This window comes from Sardina pilchardus, chromosome 2, assembly GCF_963854185.1.
Source record: "Sardina pilchardus chromosome 2, fSarPil1.1, whole genome shotgun sequence".
Lineage (NCBI taxonomy): Eukaryota > Metazoa > Chordata > Actinopteri > Clupeiformes > Clupeidae > Sardina > Sardina pilchardus.
The window spans coordinates 9864593-9887992 of record NC_084995.1 but is presented as its reverse complement, the minus strand read 5'-3'; the positions used below and the strand labels follow the sequence as shown (position 1 = coordinate 9887992).

At 39.2% G+C, this 23400-nt stretch overlaps 3 protein-coding genes across 3 annotated transcripts; 2 read left to right on the top strand and 1 right to left on the bottom strand.

Moving 5' to 3' along the window:
- Window positions 1–531: 531 nt before the first annotated feature.
- Window positions 532–4950, bottom strand: ccdc86 (coiled-coil domain containing 86). The gene is made up of 4 exons (XM_062517933.1): window positions 4236–4950; window positions 2911–3040; window positions 2724–2798; window positions 532–843 (listed from the first exon to the last, which is right to left on the bottom strand). The coding sequence occupies exons 1-4, from the start codon at window positions 4814–4816 to the stop codon at window positions 706–708; spliced, it is 924 nt and encodes a 307-aa protein (XP_062373917.1). The 5' UTR covers window positions 4817–4950; the 3' UTR covers window positions 532–705.
- A 151-nt stretch (window positions 4951–5101) lies between these two features.
- On the top strand, window positions 5102–13661 carry glb1 (galactosidase, beta 1). The gene is made up of 16 exons (XM_062517923.1): window positions 5102–5245; window positions 5623–5798; window positions 6094–6244; window positions 6458–6518; window positions 6614–6708; window positions 7110–7290; window positions 8483–8541; window positions 8995–9116; window positions 9982–10022; window positions 10116–10228; window positions 10674–10748; window positions 10885–10974; window positions 11075–11188; window positions 11290–11421; window positions 12458–12709; window positions 12832–13661. Exons 1-16 carry the CDS (start codon window positions 5186–5188, stop codon window positions 13084–13086), a joined length of 1977 nt encoding a protein of 658 aa, XP_062373907.1. The 5' UTR covers window positions 5102–5185; the 3' UTR covers window positions 13087–13661.
- A 2724-nt stretch (window positions 13662–16385) lies between these two features.
- irf2a (interferon regulatory factor 2a) lies at window positions 16386–21851 on the top strand. The gene is made up of 6 exons (XM_062517913.1): window positions 16386–16472; window positions 16955–17054; window positions 18419–18596; window positions 19422–19440; window positions 19599–19658; window positions 20983–21851. Exons 1-5 carry the CDS (start codon window positions 16386–16388, stop codon window positions 19656–19658), a joined length of 444 nt encoding a protein of 147 aa, XP_062373897.1. The 3' UTR covers window positions 20983–21851.
- Window positions 21852–23400: the final 1549 nt, after the last annotated feature.

The following is a 23400-nucleotide window of genomic DNA, read 5'->3' as shown; positions in this document are numbered from 1 at the left end:
CCCAGGCTAGCGGGTGGCACAAGTTTGTGATTGATAGTTTAATAAGCACTCTATTAAGTGGTTTCATTTCAAAGATTAAACCGCGCTGCTATTCCACCAATCAAAATACCAGAAATATAGGCATTCTAGAACATCTCCGAGGTCTCTGAGGCTTGCTCTGGCTGGCTTTGAACAGAGAGGGTTAGTAATTAAGGATCTTTGCTTTGAAGTAGCTATCAGACATGATAGCGGCGCGTACCTTTGCAGAGACCAGTCTTCTAAAATGGATTTTATAGCAACAGAATGTGAGGAAAGATCCGTTTTGTTTTGAAATGTCACTCATCTAATCTCAATGTTGTACAGATAGCCCCTGAGTTATCATACACACCAACTAGATCTGGCCTGGATCTCAATACCACGAGGCTGCTGAACTAGAAACTAAATGCAAAAGTGGCTGCATTCAGAACAACTTGAAACCAACAGAATTCCATGTAGCTCACCACCATTAAATGATTTCTCAGGGATTCTCAGATTATCTGGGTAAAACAAAAATGTAACACAATATTTCTTGTTTAATAGACAAATTCAGATCAGTTATGCATCAAAATAGGCACTGACAGTTAGAGGTGCAAACTGATGTTTTATAGAATATTACAAATGTGTTGCCACTGACAACTGTTACTGACAGTCTACAGCTATATCAAGCTAACAGGGCACTGTATCCTCTCAGTCCCCATTTGGTGGCTTCCCAGCCAGTTTGCCATTACTGGGTTGTGACTTTTGTATCATGGGTAAAGTGTCCCGCTTCTCAATCTTCCTCAGTTGCTTTTTCTTCATTCTCTTAATCTTTGCTGTGTTGCGGATCTGCAATACATCAACAATTAGTGATTAGTAGTGAATACAACATTTGCTTGAACATTTCATAGGCATTAGTAGTGAATACAACAATTGCTTGAACATTTCATAGGCATTCATGACACTGGTTACTGTTGGATAAACTACCAGCGAGTGATATTCTGTAACCAATTTCTTAAGATACAGATTTAGATAGATGGAGAGGCTAGGCCATATACAGGTGTCTGGTCTTCAAACTTCAAGCTACTGACTGGACAGACCCTACTCTGCAACAATTCTGATGGAATCCTGTACTCTAGCATGTAGGAAAGAGCCGGGACAGTTAAAACACTTTTTCATTAAAGGTAATTTACAAAGTAATCGTACCACTTTGAATAAGGCTGGGTAAACCCTGCCTGATCTGCCGGCGATTTGGATTCGCCCTGCAGCTCAGGCTGGAAACCTGCACATCTATCTCTCCTACTCTCCAACTTTCTGATGACATTAAAAAGGCCCCAACTGCAGCCAGTTTTAAATCTAGACTTAAGACCAAATTGTTCTCAGATGCTTTCTGCTAACTGTCTCTTAATTATTCCATCTGGAGTCTTTTATGTTAATTATTCCTTATTGATTTGATCTTGATATATGCTTTGTTTTTATTTTCTATTATGATCTTTTTATTATTATTATTATTATTATTATTATTACTATTACTCTTTGCCCATCTATGCTTTTATCTGCTATAATTACTGTTTGGTTTTTGTTTATGTAAAGCACATTGAATGACCTCTGTGTATGAAATGTGCTATATAAATAAACTTGACTTGACTTGACTTGACTACTTCCAGTCTGCATCTTCTGGGTCCAATCACAAACTCTCTTATCCAAAAGGCACACCTTGATTGTTGGTCTGATTGGTTGAAGGACTATCCAACAACTACTTAACTAATTTGAACTATACCCATTGATCACGTCTCTTATGCAGTAGAAATAAAGTGAAGACTCCCCAGACCAATGTTCAACCTTAAAAGATTGAGCTTAGTATGGTGATAGCCAGACTAACACTGAATGCAACCTACACCAGTCTGCTGTCAAATAAAATTGCATTTTCAGCTTTGAGCAAAACTGTTGAGGAATTATTACAGAAAAAGTGGGACCCTCCTGGTCGGGACAATTGAAACAGTATGGGGAACCAATGAAACATACAGTTTAAGCCATATGAACTGCCCATAACTTCAATATTTTACAAGACATCATGGTACTCTCAAAAGGTGTTATTTAGATAGATGTCTGTTAACAACTCATTGCAGTCATTGTGAAGCATGTATGAAGCAGTTATTGAAATAGCATGCACGGTGGATGATTCTGCCATTTGTATAGCTAGCACAGTAACTGCGTTCAGACCAAAACCCTCAAGAGCGCCAGAAATCATTCATTTTCTAGAGAGTCGGCATTACTGCTGTCAAACTCTGAACGCTGAGCGCTGAACTGGGTTGAGCGTTGCGTTATGAGCTTCACCAGCGACTTTGACACTTTTGACTGTCTCGGTCTGAACGCACAGTAAGGTGCTACATTGGTGCACATTTGGTGGTGATTAGTGAGGTTCCCCCTTCTCTGTGAAGCGCTATGAACGTTGAGAAAAGCACTACATAAATGTAATGTGTTTACCAAAATAGGCATGTAAATCCATGCTTCCACACTGATGAACTGCATCAACCCTTAATAATGGACCGGCTTTAAATACTGAGACAGCAATGTGCACTGTTGTGATTTCATGTTGTCACTCTCTAGTTTTAAGGAAGAGCTTGGCTAACAACAAATGCCCCATACTATGCCCACATACAGTATGTGAAGGCCACCTTATGAATGTCGCAATAAAAGTTTGCGTGCCTATGGCACAAGGTGCTTACCACTTGAACGATCTCTGCCTTCCTTTCATTTTCAGCCCTTCTCTTCAGGTTCTCCTCTCTCCTTTTCCTCTTCTCCTGCACATGACAAACAGCAAAAAATCAGTGTTGACATGACATGAAAAGGGGGTGGGGTCTTGGAAAAAACATGAATAAATAATCATAATAATAATAATGATGAAAAAATCACCTGTTTCTCTCTAGCTTTCTCTTCTTTCAGCTGCTGGTGATATTTCTTCACAAGTTCCTTCTCCCTCCTCGCCTCCATCTTTTTCTCCCAAGATGTGCGTAATGGCTTGTCCCTCAGCAGAGCTGAGAATCTTAAAAGTAAACAAAATTAACAAATGGTCACACCAAATTTGGATTTTAAAACAGCACTTAAAAGTTGCTTCTCTTTCACTTTTCTTCTATACTATGACCTACATTCATTTCGAGGTTGTCTCTGAACTGGGAAAACGACAAAATAAAAGTTCATTTTAGGATGATGTATACTTGCTGTATTGTGTTATCCTGTTTTTTTTTGTGTGTGTGTTTTTACATATTGTCCTCTTGTAGGCCTACGTGTAATCCGTATAACTCAAAAGGCTCCCGAGTGACCAAGAATATACTATATTATGTTTTTCACATATTGGTGGTGTTCCTTACCAAATATGTTGCCCAAATTCACCAACAAGAGGGGAGACTGTACACAAGATAATAATAATAATAAATTTTATTTGTATTGCACTTTATATTATGGACAATCTCAAAGTGCTACAAAATAAATATAAATATAAATATTAATATAAATATAAAGATGCCGCTGTTTGTCTACGTATACGTATTCATGGTGGATGTAGTAGGCTACCTACCCTACTGCTGCTATAGCCTAGGCCTAGGGCCATGTCAGATGCAAGGGGGCAGGCATATTCCCGGAAGTAGAAACACGAAATGAGCTGGTGATCAACACTCTGCTAACTCCCTTGGACGGCCATAGATTTCAGATTTTTTTGCGATCCCATAACTTCATATAACATGTGCCCTTTGTCTCCCTAATAGCTTCTGTGTATTCTATATAGGGTATTGAAGGCAAAATTAATTCATTTCTTCCCCGTATATTACGTTGGTTTCCCGTAAAGAAGTATTTTAGCATGTCTGTTGTAGGGAAGCTAACGTTCGCCCGTAATGTTTGGATAAGAAGCTGAGTGAGCCTGCACGAAAACCATGACGGAGAGTCATTCGCAAGATCAGTGAAAATGCGTGTAGCCTACGGTAGCCTACTGTTTGATATGGTAAAGCATTACCTAGAGGCAAGTACACATAATAATAATATTAAAAAACGAACGTTAACAATTTCAGAGGTGTTCGATCTATCAGACGAGTTACAGCAGGCTAACGTCACGAACTGAGTACGAGTCTGCGCAGTACGACGGAAAGTAAACGGAATTTTGTTTCAGCCCCCTTCCATAGAGAACAACGGAGTCTGTTTGTCCATTTCTTTTAGGTCTATGGTCAGATGTAGCCTAGTTATCTTACCTTTGCTTGTTGCGGTCTTTCCAGACACGGCCGGATTTGGGTTTTCCCAACGGTATCATCGGCGTGTGTTTCACGATAGATTCTGAATCCTGAGTCCTTTTCTTCAATTCTCCATTTAAAGGACATGTGTCTAAACTTACATTAGAGTTACCACGGTTCTCCTTCTCATTGCACTTATCTGACCTCACACCTGCGGATTTATCAGCACTGACGCTGTCCATGGGGATATCTGTAGACAATGCAGACTGCGAAACAGTGGATTCTTTGGTCAGGGCAAATGTCACTTGATCAGTGGCCTCCACCTCGGTTGTGTTTCTGGTCGGTATCGATTCCGATTTTCCATCAATAGCTTGACATTCATCTGTGTTTGGTGTTTCAGACACGATGGGTACCTCTTGAATAACTGATTTTCTTGTTCGGCGCATGGGTGTTTTCGACAGAGTGGTCACTTCAGAGTCTAGTAGAGCAGATGGAATCCGTACTCGACGACCACTGCGTGTCCGTGTTACAACGGGAGGCGACTCGAGATTCATCGCTTCGTCTGATTCCAGTCTGTCATCTTCTGCATCTCTGGCCGACATCTTGAACTAATAAGGTATGCTGTTAACAACAACTTGGATATTTTTCTACAGCATTTGTCTACCAACAAAAATGCATATTTCACCAATGCTTCCAGCACGCACAGGAACTCGCTTTTGCCACACGTGTGTGTGTGTGGCGCTGACCGAGGGAATCAAGAGTAGTCTACTAGTGAAAAGAAGTATTGGTTTATTCCAGAGTGCCACCTACTGTTCGCCGTTTGCCACTACCAAAATACATCTTCAGCTTCAGTCACATGATATTTCACTTCCGCACGCACGCACCGCCTTAAACAGACTCCTCCGTTCCAGTGGTTTTAAGTAGGTTTTAAGTCAGTCAGTCAGCCAGCCCAATTCGCGAAGCGGCACAACATGGCATTAGGAAAGAGGGATGCCTTTCTGATTTGCTTTGTTTATATTTGGCAAATAACAGTAAGTGTTTATTACAGAATACAACATAAAGCATCAGGCTTTTGTCTCAAAAATGGCACGCGTCAGCTTCTAAGTTGATGTAGCTTTTGAACAGAACGATCCGCGCATTTTTGTAGCCTATTTCCTGTATTTATGATTGAAGAAAATAGGGTGGAATTAAATTAATTTTATTGAGCTGACATTTGTTTACAAATTAAGTTATTCCAGAGTATTAATAGGCCTACTGTTATGCTTAAGGGAACTAAGTTGTTGTCAGATTGCTATCACATGATAGGCCTCATGTTTTCCTTATTACAGCATTTCTAATGAACTCATCCAGGGCGCTATTACATGAGCTATCTCATTAACTTGCAACTTAATGCTTAATTTATCTTCAGGCAGCCTCACCTCGTAGGCCTACGTTCAGCATTGACTACAAACATGACTGCTTCCATAAGGATGGGGAGGCTTTTCGCTACATATCAGGAAGCATCCATTACAACCGGATTCCTAGAGTTTACTGGAAAGACAGGCTACTCAAGATGTACATGGCAGGACTGAATGCTATCCAAACGTTAGTATCACGGTGCAGTGTTGAACTTGTTTTGTGAGATCGAGGCCTGCACCCACCTCAGTCTTCTGAATCGCTTTAAGTAAAACATGCCCTCCCCTGCTGATCAGGGCTAATGATCTTATATTGTCCATAGATTGTATTGCATTTTTATTTTGCCTGTCTGCTCTTATTGATTGCTTGCTGTTGCTTAATTTGCATAAACTCAGAAAACACTGATCACACATGACAATGTTACATCCCATTGGAAAAGCACAGACCTAGAGTATTCATCTTGTACTCGTTTGGTTGTCCTCAGGTATATTCCGTGGAACTTTCATGAGCTGGATCCAGGACTCTATGATTTCAGTGGAGACCGTGATGTCACACACTTCCTTCAGCTGGCCCAGGATATTGGGCTATTAGTCATCCTTCGCCCAGGTCCCTATATTTGTGGCGAGTGGGATATGGTAAGGAATGGGTTGACATTCTAAGATTGAGTGTCATGGGTGTAGGCTACTAAATGCACTATGTCACTAGCAGCTATAGCATCAGAAAGCACATTATGATGATTATTTATGTACACACCGCTTTACAAACCGTCTTTTGACAAATAAGGAACAAGAAATGAGCCAAAAGATGTTCTAAATAAAAAGTCACAGCAAGGTTTTTGTGCTTTGTAGGGTGGTCTTCCAGCTTGGTTACTCAAAAATAAGGACATTGTCCTCCGTTCTTCCGATCCAGGTGAGTGGCTTAGGAATTACTTTCAGCTTTTGGTACCTTCAACTGCTTTTAGGCATTTTTTTCCCATCAGGAATAACGTACATGTTCTGTAATAGACTACATTGCTGCTGTTGACAAGTGGATGGGAAAACTTCTTCCATTGATAACACCTTTCTTGTATCAGAATGGTGGGCCAATCATAACTGTTCAAGTGAGTAAACTTTAGCTTATGTTGTGCAACCTAACCCATTGCTTCTGCTGTACAAATTGTTGTTACTTTGCGGTGGTGGTACTTTTGTTTAATGTCATGAAGAGAATTTCATTACTACTTCTACTACTTTCATTAAAAAATGAATCAGCTGATGTTGCTCATGTGATTAAACCCCAGGTCTGTTGAAATTCACACTCATTTGCTAACAGTTTTCTGAGAACATTCAGAACAGAGTTGTTTGTAAACATTTGTGAACACTGTAATCATGTTTATTTATACTAAAGTTAAAATGTAAACGCTCAAAGAAGATATAGTCACGCTTCTGTTGAAAGAATTTGGATGCATCTGCAATTTCTCTCTCTCTCCAATTTTCTTTCTTTTCTCTTTTCTTCCACTCTCAGGTTGAGAACGAGTATGGGAGTTATTTTGCCTGTGACTACAATTACCTCCGTCACCTGACTTCACTGTTCCGTTCCCACCTTGGGAATGAAGTTGTGCTTTTCACCACTGATGGGGCAGGTGTGTCCTACCTGAAATGTGGTGCTCTGCAAGGTCTCTATGCCACTGTTGATTTTGGGCCAGGTGAGAACACATGACTGTCACATACTACTCACATAAAAAAACAGACACAATTCAACAATGTTGCGTAAGATACAGTATCACATGGGAAACAGTGGTGTTACTGCTGTTAGGTGGAACCACTGTGAATAGGTATACTTCACTTTCTGTTCAGATGGATTTGCACTGCATTATCGTAGTTCCAATTTCCAGCCCTGTCGTTCGAAAACACAGATGTTTTTTTAGAATACTATTTGATTGATGACCTTGCAATTTTCAGTAGCCATACGTGTGTAGATTTGAAAAAAAGTTGGTTTAGTTCCTACTTCCTACTGGAAACTTTTACTGGTTACAATATCTGATTTTGTATACCGTGGTGCTGGGCTGGTGGGTACCCCATTTCTACCTACTCCCTCAGCACATTAACAGTTGGTCTTGGTTTGTATAGTAATGAATATTAAGTGACACATACATGTAAAAGAAAAGTAGGGCACAATAAGCAGAAATAGGTAGAGTTTTGATTGTTTATTTTATATTTTATATTTTATTGAATTAGCACATTCTTTTGAGGGCATTTTTGTTATGTTCTGCACTTTTCATTTATGGATGGAATGATGAGTCATTCTCCTTTTTGAGCTTGTTATTCTGTAAGTGGTCACATGCTGCACTGGTGTTCCTTTTTTTTTTATTGATGCTTAAAGACACATACACAGAATAACATTCGCTGTATGACAATACAACGTTGCATACAATATACAGCAAAAACACAATACAATACAACAAGTACAAAGCAAAACAAACACACAAAAAAGAAAAGAAAAAACACAAGAGGAAAAAATTCAGGGTTTCCAGACTGTGAGGACACAAAAGTCGGTCTTTTTTGGGGTTATTTTGAATCAAATGCAGTGATTTAAGGGAACAGGTCAATTTCTAATTCAAACACCTGGAAGGAAGGCTGTCCCTTTTGCCAAATTCTGTTTATGAAAAAAAAAACTTATTGTAAAACTTGCTTGTAAAAATTATCAGGATTATCATAATAAAATAAAAAATCTTTAACACTAAGAGAGTATGGTGGATCAAAAAGGCGACTGTTTAACTCATTGATGTTGGTCTGCACTGGTGTTCCTCTTACTATATAGTCTATTGAACGATGATTACTCATGTGCATGTGCATTACTATGTGCAAATGATTAACTTTAAGGTTAACTCTCCACAGGCTCCAATGTTACGGCTGCTTTCTCTGCTCAGAGATATGCTGAACCACATGGGCCTTTGGTAAGATGTCAGCTTGTCTCTCTTGTTGAAGCAATCGTAAACTGTAAAGTGTAAAATCATGCAATATACGCGCAATACATGATAAAATTACAGGAAAGGGTGTTGTTGATGCCAATTGATCTTAGCAGAGGGACATACTCCATGGTGGATTAGTGGCATAAATGTCTCAAATATGGCAGTCAGCATGCTTGAAAAGAGTTTCCATGGGAAGCACATTTTCTTTCCGCTTTCCAAAGACGATCTAAAGATGATCTAAATCAGGCAGGAGATATGCCATGATCCCTTACTAACACCATTATCACTAAACTGGAGAGATGCAGTGAACAGCCAATTGCACTGTGACAGGCTTTGTACACCCTGTACAGATTAAAGATGGCCGTAGGAGAAGAATATGGGACAAAATAAAAGTAGACTTCTATTTATCAAAGCTTTCCTTTTTTGTGGTGGATACAGGTGAACTCTGAGTTCTACATTGGCTGGTTGGATCACTGGGGAGAGAATCATTCTGTAGTTTCTACTGCTGCCATTGTCAAGTCTCTGAATGAGATGTTAAGCATTGGAGCCAATGTGAACATGTAAGAATCAGTTCAGATATTATCACCTCACCTGTGATTCTTGTGTGTGTGTGTGTGTGTGTGTGTGTGTGTGTGTGTGTGTGTGTGTGTGTGAAGTTTGATTTTTCTATACACCAATTTTGCAAAATGGATGTTTGTCTAAGTCAGGGGTGTCCAAACTTTTTGGCTCAAGGGCCACATTGGGTATATATATGCAGTATACATAACATAACATATATAACTATTTCAATGATAATAATGACAAAGTTATTTTGTTGTAGAAAATAAATTCTTTAAGAAATACGGTTAATATGAGGCTGTTTAAGTCATTTATAAATGGTGCACTGTCACTTTAAGACTCTTGCCGGCTCCACTCAGTGGCTGCTGTGCCTATCACCGTTGCTCAGTAGTGAAACTACTGCTGTCTTCACGTTTTTCTTAAACGTTTCTTATAAGAAGGAGATAACAGTTATCAACAATGACAAGCCAGCTGGCGCGCTCTTTACCTTTCGTGCGCGCTAAAACGCGTTCCCAATTAGCCAACGTTATGAGTAACGTTATGACTTATGAGTATGTAACAACGCAAATTAGATTTGCTGCAATAGAGATTTCAAAGAGTATCATCTCTATGTAACATGCTGTTTTGATATTGACATTGTAAACGTTCTCTAAGAAGAGTGTAAAGGAGTTTGCAGTAATGTTAACCACAACGTCGTTGCTGGAAAGAAATAGCGAACAGCCAATGATAAGTGTGGCGGGCCATATCTATAATAAACTAATACATGCTCCGCGGGCCGCACTAAAGTGCGTCGCGGGCCGTAGTTTGGACACCCCTGGTCTAAGTTGAATGCTGAAATCCATGTCTGAAAGAATCATCTTTTTACAGGTATATGTTTATTGGAGGGACCAATTTTGGTTACTGGAATGGTGAGTGATCACAACATACACTAAATACAACACACAACATGCAAAGGAGTGGAGAAATCAGTTGATAAAATTGCTGCTTTTCTGTCATTTTAGGAGCCAATACAAAATATGCTCCACAGCCTACAAGTTATGATTATGATGCACCCCTGACAGAAGCTGGAGACCTTACAGACAAGTATTTTGCCATTCAGGATGTCATCAGAATGGTACAGAATATAGCGAAGATGACGAAGATGTCGCTTAACAATGTTCTATAAAGTATTGAAGTTAGCGATTCCTAATCAGCCCATTTCACAAGATGATGATGATGCCACCATATAAACCAGCTTTCACTGAAATGTCATAGCTATTGCCCCTTGCTGGCTGTCAACAAACAGGCAGATAAAAAATGCAACATAAATTATTTTCAAAATACCTTTGTGGTAACAGATGTAAATAGAGTTGTAGAAAGCCACTCCTCTACAAGCACACTTGAGGAGAAGGACAGGAGGATGCTTTACGCTTTACCTGCTGGCATTATTAAGGTATTCTATACAGTGTCAGGAAATGGGCTAATTAGAATCTAAGCACTTTAGACAGCAGCACAATATAACTCAGATTGCCTAGGGGATTGATAAAATTTGACCTATTGAATATTTTTTTCCGAGACAGTACAGGAAAATTCCAGAGGGCCCTGCACCGCCTTCAACACCTAAGTACGCATATGGGCCTGTGAAAATGAATCTTGTAAGTATCATTAAGGCATATTAACCATAAACTTCCATAACCATAATTAAAAAAATAATAATAACCTTTTGTTTGCACATGGTCAGTATTTCTGAAATGACACAAACACTTGCTCTCTTAATTTTCAATTCTGCAGCTTACTACAGTCTCCAAGGCAGTCGACACATTGTCTTTCAATGGCCCTGTGAAAGCAACATATCCTCTCACATTTATTCAATTAAACCAGGTATTATTCTTCAGTGTGGTTTATGCATTGTAAACTATGTTGCACTGATCTGTTTGCACTTCCAGTATGTTGTTTACTTTATCCATATTTTCTCCCAAAGAAATTTGGGTATGTTCTCTACAGAACCACTCTACCCATTGATTGTTCCAAACCTACCCCTCTGTCCTCACCAATGAATGGAGTACATGACCGTGCCTATGTATCTGTCAATGGGGTGAGTTTATTTTCTATGTGTGTGTTTTAGTTGTCAATTCAATACACGATATTGAATGAATTGCTGCACTTCCATTTGGTTGACCATTATAACTTTTTCAGGTTGCCAGTGGAATCCTGGAAAGGAACAAAGTCATAACTACAAACATTACTGGAAAAGCTGGAGACCAGTTGGATGTATTAGTTGAGAACATGGGTCGCATAAACTATGGAAAGGAAATCAATGACTTCAAGGTTGTACATTTTTCAAAGGCATTCATCACCATCGCAGATGCAAATCACTAACATTCCCCAAAGAGTTATTTTCCAAAACGCTATATCCACCATTTTAATACATTTTCACAAATCATTTTTCTAAATTTTATTTTTCAAGAAATTCCAGTGAAATTGTATTGGATTATGTTCAGTTGATTTATCTTTACTAAATCAAAACAAAACATCTGCATTTTTATTGAAATTAAGTGAAATACACAATTAAATAACATGACTTTTTAATATTTTCAAAAATGGATTTATAGCGTTTTGGAAAAGAGCTCTTTTTGTTTTTTATGTATACAACAGCTACATTAGGTCCAGTCAAACTATTTATTCATTTCTGATTGGACGAGAGGCATATCCCAGTACATCCACACTTGGACTCTTCACCTCTAGCTTTCACTCTGACATCAGTGTTGCATTATTTCAAAATGAGAGAACAGCAATTTCATAACGTTAGATTTGACCATTATTGAGTGAGAAAATGTATTGGAGTAAATGGAGTAGGGTGAATGTTCAATGGTAGTATGTGACATAGACTGTACAAATTATTGTCTACACAAGCACATAAAGCCTCTATCTCTCTCTCTGAACTTGGCTCTCGGGTGATATGCAACAGGAAACGCCAAGACTAAGAACTATATTTTTGCCAGTTGATGAAAACACAGAAATCTACAAAAAAAGAAACAATAGAAATTTGATGTCTGTAAATTCACACAGTATTGAATGAACGATAAACATTTCTGGCTAGTCTGCACCATTTGACATCATGGTTATCAGGAGGTGCCACAGTTGATTGCACAGCCTGGCCTCATACTGTACCTACGGGTGTATCTTTACCAACCCCACTCCCTCTAGTGTAAAGTATAAGTATAAAGACAAGTATACTTACTGACTGCGCTGACCCTCAGTGGCCATTTGCATCATTTTTTGCAGATTCTCTGCGCCACTTTTTTAGACAATTTTATTTGTCTTTTTCAAATGTTATTTTATTTTTTCTTTCTTTTTTACGCAGGGGCTGGTCTCCAACCTCACACTGGGCCCACAGGATCTCCGCAACTGGGAAGTGTTCAGTCTGAGAATTGACGAGGCCATCAATGATGGCCGCCTGTGGGAGGGGGGCATTAGAGAGCAGAGCCCCTCACCTCCTTCATGGTCTTCTGCAGGTCTTTCCCCTCCAGCCTTTTACATGGGCAGCTTCATTATCCCCAATGGAATTCCAGATCTGCCTCAGGACTCCTACATCCAGTTTCCTGGGTGGAAAAAGGTGAGATGCCTTTTTACTATGTTATAAGGTTAGGAATTTTCACATTATGATATTGTAGCACTGCTCAGAATTGCTTGTCTTTTGTAATTACTATTAATTGTTTTATGTGTTACATGAAACAGGGCCAAGTCTGGGTCAATGGCTTCAATCTTGGTCGGTACTGGCCAGATCGAGGACCTCAGATAACATTGTTCGTTCCAGCTAACATCCTCAGCACATCTGCACCAAACAACATTACTGTGCTGGAATTGGAGGCTGCTCCATGTATGAATGGGCCTTGCACAGTGACGTTCACCGCCATGCCTATTTTGAATGCCACAGTGACCTCCAAGACAGACCAATCACGACAGCTGTTTCATAAACAGGATCTGTTGTGACATTATGTCTGCACCAGAGATGTCTCTGAATTATGAATCAAAATACTGAATTAGTTCATATGGGCACATATTTTGCTTATATTTTCATGATTTTTAAGCTTGAAATTGATTTTAGATAATGTCCTACCTCATTGTCCTGTTCTCTGGTCCAGTGCAGTGAAATGTAAGTACATAAAAGTGACACTTTTGCCAGAGAAGGCAATCAAAAGGGAATATCTGTGATGATAGTGAGATTTTTTAACAAATCAGTTGGTGGTAATGTGGCGTTAACAGTTGACAATCTCCAGACTGTTAACTAAAACACTCCTTGCATCATTTCAGTGAGGGAGTCCACAGATGTAAATGGAGGTTTTGTTAAAGTCCAAGGGATGCCAAGACTGTACCTGAGATGATCAATAACATTGCTATTTTTAAATGGAAGTGCAATTTTCATGACCATTCTTACACTCCCGTTGAGCATTCAAGCGATCCTTTGATCATTGCACTTTTCAGAAGGACTATTCATATATTATTTGTTTTATGTTTCTCTGATATTGATTTGCACAAAAAATAAAGCAAAGTTTTTTTTGTTTTTTTTTTAATTATGCACTGCTTCAGTGGGTGAAATGCCTCTGAAACATGGAACACTTCACATCACTATGATATGGCTTTGTAAAAATGAAATAAAAGTAAAATCTGCAACAAACATGTTTTGGTGGAGGGAACCAGCACATGTTTTATAAAATAGGACTCCCAATGTGTAATCTAAAACTGCTCAATTCTTGGTGTTAAAGGGGAGCTATGCAGGGATTTTTGCAGCTTAATTTACCTGAACTTAAAGTGTAACTCTGGGGGTGGGGGGTGGTTGAGCACTGCTCTCCCACATCCACGGCTGAAATGTCTTTGAGCAAAGCACCTGACCCCTCACTGCTCCCTGAGCGCCGCTGTTGAGCACTGCTCCGGGTAAGTGTGCTTCACATCACTGCCTCACTGTGTGTGTTCACAAAGTCACGGATTGGGATAAATGCAGAGACCCAATTTCCCTCACGGGATCAAAAGAGTATAGGCCTACTTCTACTATAGCCTACTAAAATGAGCATGAGAGGGTTAGACCATATAGAACATGCTACTGTAATTGTGCATTGTCCTAAATACCATCTAGCTAGGCAAAGGTTGATTTTACAACTTAACGAAAGCCAGATGTCATTACATTTATATTGTATATTAGAGGATCAGGTGAAATTTGTTTCCATTCTCGTTTTATTTTCTGAAGATAACTAGGAATTTAAGGATGTGTATTTGACATCATGATTTACACTCCAGTCCGGTGATGGCGATAATGCAACAAAAAGCTGGTTGCCCACTGTCATGGGAAAATGAAGAAGTAGAGCAAAAGTTTCCTTGGGTGCATTTCATGCAGCGTTTGTACGTCCTCCCTCGCTCCTCGATGCCTCGATCCTCACTGATCTACATAAAGAATGATGGGGGGGAAACAATGGGATAGTCTATCCAGTGTTAGTTATAGATCAGTGGGAACGCCCCTCGAGGATCGAGGAGGCATGTTGAGAGGCATCCATAGTTGTGATCTGGAGGTCTGGACTTCAACTATACAGTTTATGGTAAAACAAAAAAACAGTGAGGTAGCAAATGAGTTTAAGTTATGCCTATTATGCATTCTCCAATTGATAGTTAAGTAGGTCTATTGACAGGAAATAGTGGTGTCGCAGACTTTTCTATCTTTATCGTTAGAGAGAATAGTAGGCTATCAAGTCGCTTTGGTTAAGAAGCATATCCTATCCAAATGTAATGTAATGTAATCTAATGGAGGCAACGTCGTCATTGCTCTCGCTATAGCGTAAGGTCTAACGCCAAGAGCTATGTCATCTCGTTTGATTTAAAACAGCCAAGAAAAGGAACGGCGATACCAAAGCGCGCAACTGAAGCGCTTTGTTCGCCAAGTGTGAGTAGCCGCCTCATCTCCATACATCAGTGCGTATGCGAAAACGCCGTTGCCCGTCTATATTGCCAGAAGTATTGGGTCACCTGCCTTCACTCGCATATGAACTTAAGTGGCATCCCATTTTTAATCCATAGGATTTAATATGACGTTGGTCCAGCTCTTTGCAGAGTTTAGGAGTGTGGAGTTTAGGAGTGTGTCCATGGGAATTTTCGACCATTCCTCCAGAAGCGCATTCGTGAGGTCTGGTTACGCACTGATGTTGGACTAGGAGACTGTCTCAGTTTACGCTCTAATTCATCCCAAAGATTTTCTGTTGGGTTGAGGTCAGGACTCTGTGCAGGCCAGTCAAGTTCATCCACACAAAACTCTGTCATCCATGTCTTTATGGACCTATGTGCACTGGTGCACAGTCGTGTTGGAACATGAAAGGGGCTATCCCCGAGGTGGGCTTGGCCCCTTAGTACCAGTGCAAGGAACTCTGAATACTACAGCATTAACCAAGATATGTTGGACATTCCATGCTCACAACTTATTTGGAACAGTTTAGATGACCACTTCCTGTTCCAACATGACTGTTCAGCAGTGCACAAAGCGTTTGGTGTGGATGAACTTGACTGGCCTCAACCCGATACAACACCTTTGGGATGAATTAGAGCAGAGACTGAGAGCCAGTTTCCTCGTCTAACATCAGTGTGTGACCTCACAAATGCGGTCCTGGAAGAATGGACAAAAATTCCCATAAACACACTCCTAAACCTTATCGAAAGCCTTCCCAGAAAATGTGAAGCCGTTATAGCTGTAAAGGGTGGACCAACGTCATATTAAGCCCTATGGATTAAGAATGGGATGTCACTATGTCATTAGGGAGGTCAAGGCAAGTGACCCAAAACTTTTGCCAATATTGTTTGTTTCCAGAGGTGCATTCAGATTTGCAAAAAAAATCCAATAACCTTGAGTTTTCTGTTCTGAGAGAGAGATAAAAAACATGTTTGCCAATGTGTCCTGAATGTGGGCTATTCACTGTGTGATTTTGTGTGAAGATTTTGTCCAAACATTTGTCCTTGGTAGGCCTTTAATTCCACAAGTGAAGATATTGATTTGAGCTGCTCTATTCCCCATGTTTTAGAAATGTGAGATTGTCTACAGCTGGGGTGTAGCAGTGAAGTTTTCACAGCCATCAGGTACATGTTGAATCCATTGCAGTGAAAGGTATGGTGGCTAATGACATGCTAGATCAGAAACTAAACATAAAAAAGAGAATGAAGTGCACCATTCTAAAGAATACACAATGAGATCACACAGTTTTAGCTGTTCTCATTTAGCTGTTTAGCTTTCTCTTCCTGATTAGTATCAAGCCATCATGCCGATGCATAGAATGCGAATGCGCCCTTGGCTGGAAGAACAGATTAACAGTGGTTTGATAAAAGGCCTTGTGTGGATTAGCAAGGTTAGTAACCCTACATGATAGGGCTGTGCAGTTTCATAATATAATTGGCCTCCAGTGTTTCCCCAAGATTTTTTTCCAATAGTGGGGCTGCTAAGAGTTGTGATCAAGCCAGGGGGACCGGGGGGACATGTTTGAATATTTTACATGCTTCAATTTAGTGCACTTTGAAAAGAAATTCAGAAGTGAGACTTATTATTTATTTATTTTTTTATCTATGGATGAAAATATTTCTGCTGTAGCTAAATAGTCTGAAACAGTCAAAAATAGTGTAGACCCTAGGCTACATTTCAGCACTCCATGAAATTATGCAGAAGTGGTCACCTGTGTTGTTCAGCTAGTTAATCTAATTGTAATGTAATGGCCAGGATCTATACCATTATTCAATATTTAACTATGCCGAGGGTTCTATGATCTGTTTAAGATGTGTAACTGCATGTTGCTTACCATGGCAACGTTACAGAAACTAAACTTTCTTCCATTAGGATCAGAAGATATTCCAGATTCCTTGGACTCATGCATCGAGTAATGAATGGGATCTTGATAAAGATGCACCTTTGTTCAAGAACTGGGCAATCAACACAGGTAATAAAGCAAATGATGCTTGCTTAAGGGTCATTCCATCTCAATTCAACGGATTTTAGAGAAACTTTCTGCTTGACCATCTCAGATTTGCTTCAAACTTTTACCATCTAAAGAATAACCAACTAACTCAGCCAAAATATTAGCTTAGTTGGTATACCTAATACATCCAGAGACAAACATTTTTGAACATGGTACCCCCCTGCTGATTTTTGGCACATTTGCGCCCTCATCTAAATCTGCAGCAAAGTTCAGATGTCATTATCTCAAAAAGTGTTCAAGCTAAAGACTTTACAATTTCTGTGAATAATGATTGCTACCTATAGATTCCACATGGAAATTCGTAAGTCGTATGTGTTAATACTGACTGTGTTTAAGTCTTGTGAAATCAGAAGAAAAATTTTTTTCAAACCTCCACATTGGGTGCCCCTTTACACAATTTATAAACAAAATGTTTGTCAAATGGTTAGGCCTATGTCTCTCTAAGTTAGTTGAAATGGTTACTCTTTAGGTGGTAAAATTTTGAAGCAAATCTGAGATGGTCAAGCAGAAGGCATTTGTTGAATTGAGGTGGAATGACCTTTAAAGCAACACTAAAGAGTTCTTTGTACCTTAATATAATGTTTCCAAAAATCATTTCAGCGGTTCATCAACTCGTAACAGGGTGAACGGCACTTCTGCATTCACTTCGCGGCCCTCTATTGGCTATAACTCGATGAAATTAGAAACTACAAATTTGACTTGCTGCAATGTCGCAGTATATCATACTTTCATCAAATCATGCTCTACCTTGTCTGTGGACATCGTTATTTGGTGGATAAACAAATAGTGTGCGTGTAACAGAGGAAAAGTGCTTTAGTGTTGCTTTAAATTACAGTATTACAGTATCACACAAAATAGGGGTGTAGACTATTCTGAGTCTAAAGTGCATGCTAGCCCTTCTGAAGAAAGGTTGAAGGATTCACTAATGTTACTGCATAGAGTCAACTGAGGACCTCTGACAGGAAAATGTCCCAGTTTTGACATTGAGACATTCAGCACTGGATGTAAACAGGGATGAAACGACAAATCATTACTGCCTATTTGTTGAATTTCTTATTTTTGTGTCCATTTCGACACTCTCTTCAACTTTGATATTACCGTGCTCGGTATTTAGCATGTTCATATTGATAATTATGTCAAAGTGCAAAAATGTCATGCCTGACTTGGAACCGTTGGCATTTCAACACAATTTTGTGTCATCAGTGCCCACACACATTTTATTTCAACATTAATATGTTAATGCGTCAATGTTGTGTTTTTCAGTTTATTTTTTTTTTAATTGATACTGTTTCACACAAGAGGTCATGTTTCCTGTTTTGTTGTAGGGAAATACCGTCCAGGAGTTGACCAGCCTGATCCAAAGACATGGAAGGCCAACTTCCGTTGTGCAATGAATTCTGTTCTTCACATTGAAGAAGTGAAGAACGAGCATATGAAAAAAAGCAATGCATTCAGAGTTTACAGGCTTCTAGAGGAACCTGCACGGCCTGTAAAGAAAGGAGGGAAGTTTTTGTTTCACGAATCTCAGAAATGTTTTAGAGTTTTGCATCATATGTCATTGCAAATGATTTCAACAATCCATGTTTGTTATACTCAACTTGACTAACTGGTTTTTGTTAACCCCAAGGCCATTTTATGTAGTTTAAACTGTCATACCGTAAATCCTGAAGTTATGGCAGGGATTCTATTTATAGCTGGGCCTTGGATAATAGCCGAGGGCATGGTTGATTCAGACAAATAAAGGCCGGCTTCCAAATACAAGCCGGGGTAATAATTGCCTACCATCAGTCCACGAGCACTAGAAGACATTGTTTCGATTTAACTCAATGAAATAGAGGAGCGCTTCTTAATATTTTTGATTGTTGGAAAAGTTATTGTCATACACCATGAGTCTCCAACACGTCACTCAAGCTACCAGTCGCTTGCCGCACCCCTCTGAGCTTGCTGGAGGCTGAAGCAGTAGCCTACTAGGCTTACATTTAAACACAATTGTTGCCGGGAGGCATTCCAGCCTACACATTTAATGAAAAGTGAATCATGTATCATTAAAAAAGAACACAATTTAGGCTACCTGGCTACGCAATAAGGTTTCCATTCCATTTATTTCTAAGAATAAAGTTCTACAGCAGAAGCCTATAAGAAATAAAGGCCTGCTTCAAATACAAGCCTGTCCCGAATATAGGCCTGTGGCCTAAGAAGATAAAAGACCCAGGCCACAATTTGAGGATTTACGGTATACTGGCACATTGTTTTTCAGAGTTAACCAAAAGACGAAAAGTAGCCTAATGATTTGATGTGTTTAATGAACATGCATTTTTTTTTTTCAGGAAAGGAAAAGAAACCGAAGGTAAATGTCCTCTCTTTAGTGTCAAATGCAAGTACACTCAGTAATGTAAGATAATGAGGAAATTGTAGCACCACTTAACATAACTCGCTGTTTGAATAGAAAGCCTTGTCTTTTAATGTCTAAAAATAATTATCTTTGATTTCCTGTGCCACCTAAAGGGATCTAATGAGCTAAAGAAGACCAGATGGAGTAAGAGACTGATAGCGCAGAGACCATAGGTAAGCAGTTATCTGTGTTGTCTTATGGTTTTGTTCTTGAATGTCTAAGTATTACTGCGGTCACCATTGGATCTCCTAACAGCAGTTTTTAAATGATGCAACCCCAAATCCAAAGAAGTTGGGATGCTTTGTATTTACATGAAAAGTGAACACAATTAAAAGCTCTTTTCCCCGGACACAATACTATTTTCTGATTGGCATGCCGCCGAGGTGTCCCAATATACAGAATTAACAGACTTGGTGGTGGAAACTCCACTCCGTTGTACGTTGTGAAGTTCTTTGCCTCCGCCTGGTCCATTTAGTCTGTATATTGGGACACATCGGCGGCCATTATCCCTTACACAGTGAATTAGGTTAATTGGCATCTCAGGTAGTAAATATAAGTATAATGTTCGTCAACGTAAAATGGCAGGAAATTAAGGAAAACATTTATTTATTTACGATACATTCTTCAATCACAAAGAAAATTGGTGTCCTTGGTGGTTTGATTTGTACTCATTTTTTTAATTAAGGCATTAAGATCAATTGTCAAATGATGATTTTATATTCCTGTTTTAGCATGGTATCAAATAATATGTGCTCCCCACTGTATGCAATTGTATGACTATTTAAAACTATGATTCTTGTGCCACTAAACTGAATTTGAATATTTTGTATTTGCATTTAAATTACTGAATTTGAGCTGAAATTTGTACTGATTTGTACTGTACTGAATTTTGCGCAAAACAACACTTTAGTGTAAATAGTTTCTACAGTTACAAATAACTTTGATTGTCACGTGCGGTAATAGACACATACAAAAAATACTCATACACATACAAAACTCAAAAATATTGAAGTTGATGAAGTGAAATAGATTTTTATTTGTCACATGCATTGTTATAAACAATGTACAACTTATAATGAAATGTGAAACTGGTACTCCACTGACTGCGCAAAATAAATGAGAGATAAATAGGAATAGCAGTAATAAATATATTAATGGTATTGGCATTAGGTACCATGACTTCCTGTTAGATTGGTTATTTGTCATGCTGTTTGAGCAGTTTCACGACATCAGAATGTTTGATCGGTTGTCTTACAGTGTGAATTGCAGTTTGTCTGTACCTGTGAGTGAACACACAAGTGATTGAAATGTATAGTGTGAGTTACTAGGTATGTGGGCTTGATGTGTTTGCCACATGAAATTTCTTTTACATTACCCATTACTGCCACAGTATTTCATCTTTACAGAATTTTTATATGTGGGCAGACTCTATAGGTTCTGTTTCAGAGGATCTCAATAACTTTCATTTATGTGACCGTCTGCTTAATTTCTCTTCAGGCAACCTCATCTCATAATATCAGTGTTGGCTAAAAACTTGACGTAAGGATTGGAAGGGTTTCCACTAAATATCCAGAAGCATCCAACACAACTGGACTCCCAAAACTGAAAAAAAAATGTGGATGGCAGGAATGAACGCTATCCAATCCTGGCAACACAAGGGATCCAGCTATGACCAGTCTTATGAGAAGCAGAGTCACGCATCTATGAACATCATTGAAAGAATTGCAATTGAAAGGTTTTTTAGTAGAAATCTATCCCCTCCCCTGCTGTTGCTGATTTAGTTAATTCAGGAGGGTTGACCATAAACAAAATGGTTAGCCTGTAGCAGGCATGTAGACACATCAAAATAAATTGCTATTTTCAAACCACTGACGAGACTCAGTGATAGTGATTTATTTTGAGGTGTCTAACCAAACGGTCTATCAAAACTCCCCCGACGTAATTTTGCTCCCAAGTCCTTTAAATCACGTGAAAACTTATTTTTTAATATTAATCTTTTTTTAAAATAATATTTTTTATTGAAAATATATCTTAACCTGCTTTCCTGTTCTCATGATTTTAAAGGTGCTCTGTAGTTTCAGGTATTTTTGACTGTATAGCTCCTCCTGGAGAGGTGATCTATATATTATCTGTTGTTGTAAATAGCCCATTTCTCATAGCTGTCACTTGCACATACTGCCAATGTAGTTTATTATCACTGGAAAGCTAGCAAGTAATGTAGGAACTCTTCATCAATGTGATTTGTATAGGCTAAGCTTTTATATAAAAATATTTGTAAAGTGCACCCATTACAATAGAGTAGACTCGTCATAAAGTGATACCAGGCTGAAATTCTACGGAAAAATAAAAACAGAATTTGTGTATGATGGATGCCTAGAATCAGATGTTTTCTGATATTAAAACAGTATGTTTTTTCTCCATCTGAAACTGAAAATGACATTTAGCCCCCAGAATTATAAGGGAAAAAATCATGGGAAGAAAAAACCTGTGCCCTCTATGAAGCTTTTATTTCTTGCATCCCCCCAAGTTGAAACTCTTTATGCTACTGCTAGATGCGGGCACATCAAGCTGTTACAGGAAGCTTCCAAAGTGTAAGCCGTACAAGGTCCTCACTCTCATGAATGAATTAAATCAGGCAGTAGGGAACCAGCGACATCTGCCAAGCTACCTAATATACCACCAATGTTGGGGTCACAATCAGTGTGTCCTATCACTGAACTATATGGACCCTTAGCAATAGTGGCAATGTATAACCATTTTTTACTTGTTGAAAAAAGAGTGTATGTAAAGTATGATTTAAAATCTAACCACATGATTCATGGGAAAATACATATTTACCTTATTTCATCTGCATGTGATAAGTCTGTATGTTACAGGGCTACCATCAGGAAATAAGAGAGTGTTGCTTCCAATGTCTAAAATGTGAAATTTGACACACACCTGTCAGAAGTTTCCATTGGATGCTGGATGATGAAATGTCACAGGTCACAGGTCACCGGAGGGACACCTAGTCACAGTACATCACATTTGGACCATATTGTTACATTTCAAGTTTGTGGTCTTACAAATTTGCTTTGCACAAAGACTTGGAGGGAGAGAAAAATAACAATATTGCATCGCAGTTGACCAAACCTTCAACTAAAACACTCTACAGTAGGAGATAAGAGGTGCTGGCCATTATGCTGAGCGTTTTTTTAACATCCCTCTGACAACTACCAACTCCTAAACTCCAAGACGTAAATTTCCCCTAGAGTCTACTTTGTCCCTATACACACAGCCTCAGTGTTACTTTGAATTCAGTCTGTTAAAGTGTACCTGGGTCCTAACCTGAAACTGAAACTAAAGCTATATAAATATTTGTTACACACAAGTCATATACTACAGCAGGATACAGAGAGAGGGAAGTTCTGTGTAACCACTGTTTGCATCTGCTGCCTGCTACTGTTTGTGTCTGCTGCCACAGTAGTCATATTTGTGTGAAACCGCTTCGCATGGGCCTGGCTTCTCTTTTTGGGCCAGCTGTAGCTGGAGTCCTGGTGTGTCTGGTGCATTCCCCTCCTTGTTGGTGAGTTACTGGAGGCATAGTGAAACAATTATCTTGACCCAGTAGGGTTCAGACCAAAGATTACCGACGGGACGAGACGAGCCACAACGTTCTAAAACCTTGCAACTGCAACTTAACATGTTCAATGCTCTGCAACGGCTTGCAACTACGTGCAACTTCTCATTCACACCGCTGCAACTCAGTCTCGTCGGGAATCTTTGATGTGAATTGGGTTTTATGATCCAAGATTGGATGTGTGCTGAATTCCGGGCTGAGTCTCTTACTTTGCATTTTCACTGAATCCATCTGGGCCATCATTCCGTCCTCTGTGTCATGTTTTTGTTCTATTCAATCCTCATCTTTGAGTGCAT

Bases quoted from the DNA above. Each gene is read 5' to 3' on its own strand.
- glb1 (XM_062517923.1), top strand. From the start codon at position 5,186: ATGGCATTAGGAAAGAGGGATGCCTTTCTGATTTGCTTTGTTTATATT. The intron at 10,023-10,115 runs GTGAGTGATCAC...CTGTCATTTTAG, and splicing joins CAATTTTGGTTACTGGAATG to GAGCCAATACAAAATATGCT. The intron at 10,749-10,884 runs GTAAGTATCATT...TCAATTCTGCAG, and splicing joins GGCCTGTGAAAATGAATCTT to CTTACTACAGTCTCCAAGGC.
- irf2a (XM_062517913.1), top strand. From the start codon at position 16,386: ATGCCGATGCATAGAATGCGAATGCGCCCTTGGCTGGAAGAACAGATT. The intron at 16,473-16,954 runs GTTAGTAACCCT...TTCTTCCATTAG, and splicing joins GCCTTGTGTGGATTAGCAAG to GATCAGAAGATATTCCAGAT. The intron at 17,055-18,418 runs GTAATAAAGCAA...GTTTTGTTGTAG, and splicing joins GAACTGGGCAATCAACACAG to GGAAATACCGTCCAGGAGTT.
- ccdc86 (XM_062517933.1), bottom strand. From the start codon at position 4,816: ATGTCGGCCAGAGATGCAGAAGATGACAGACTGGAATCAGACGAAGCG. The intron at 3,041-4,235 runs GTAAGATAACTA...TTTACTTTTAAG, and splicing joins AAAGACCGCAACAAGCAAAG to ATTCTCAGCTCTGCTGAGGG. The intron at 844-2,723 runs GTAAGCACCTTG...GATGTATTGCAG, and splicing joins AGGCAGAGATCGTTCAAGTG to ATCCGCAACACAGCAAAGAT.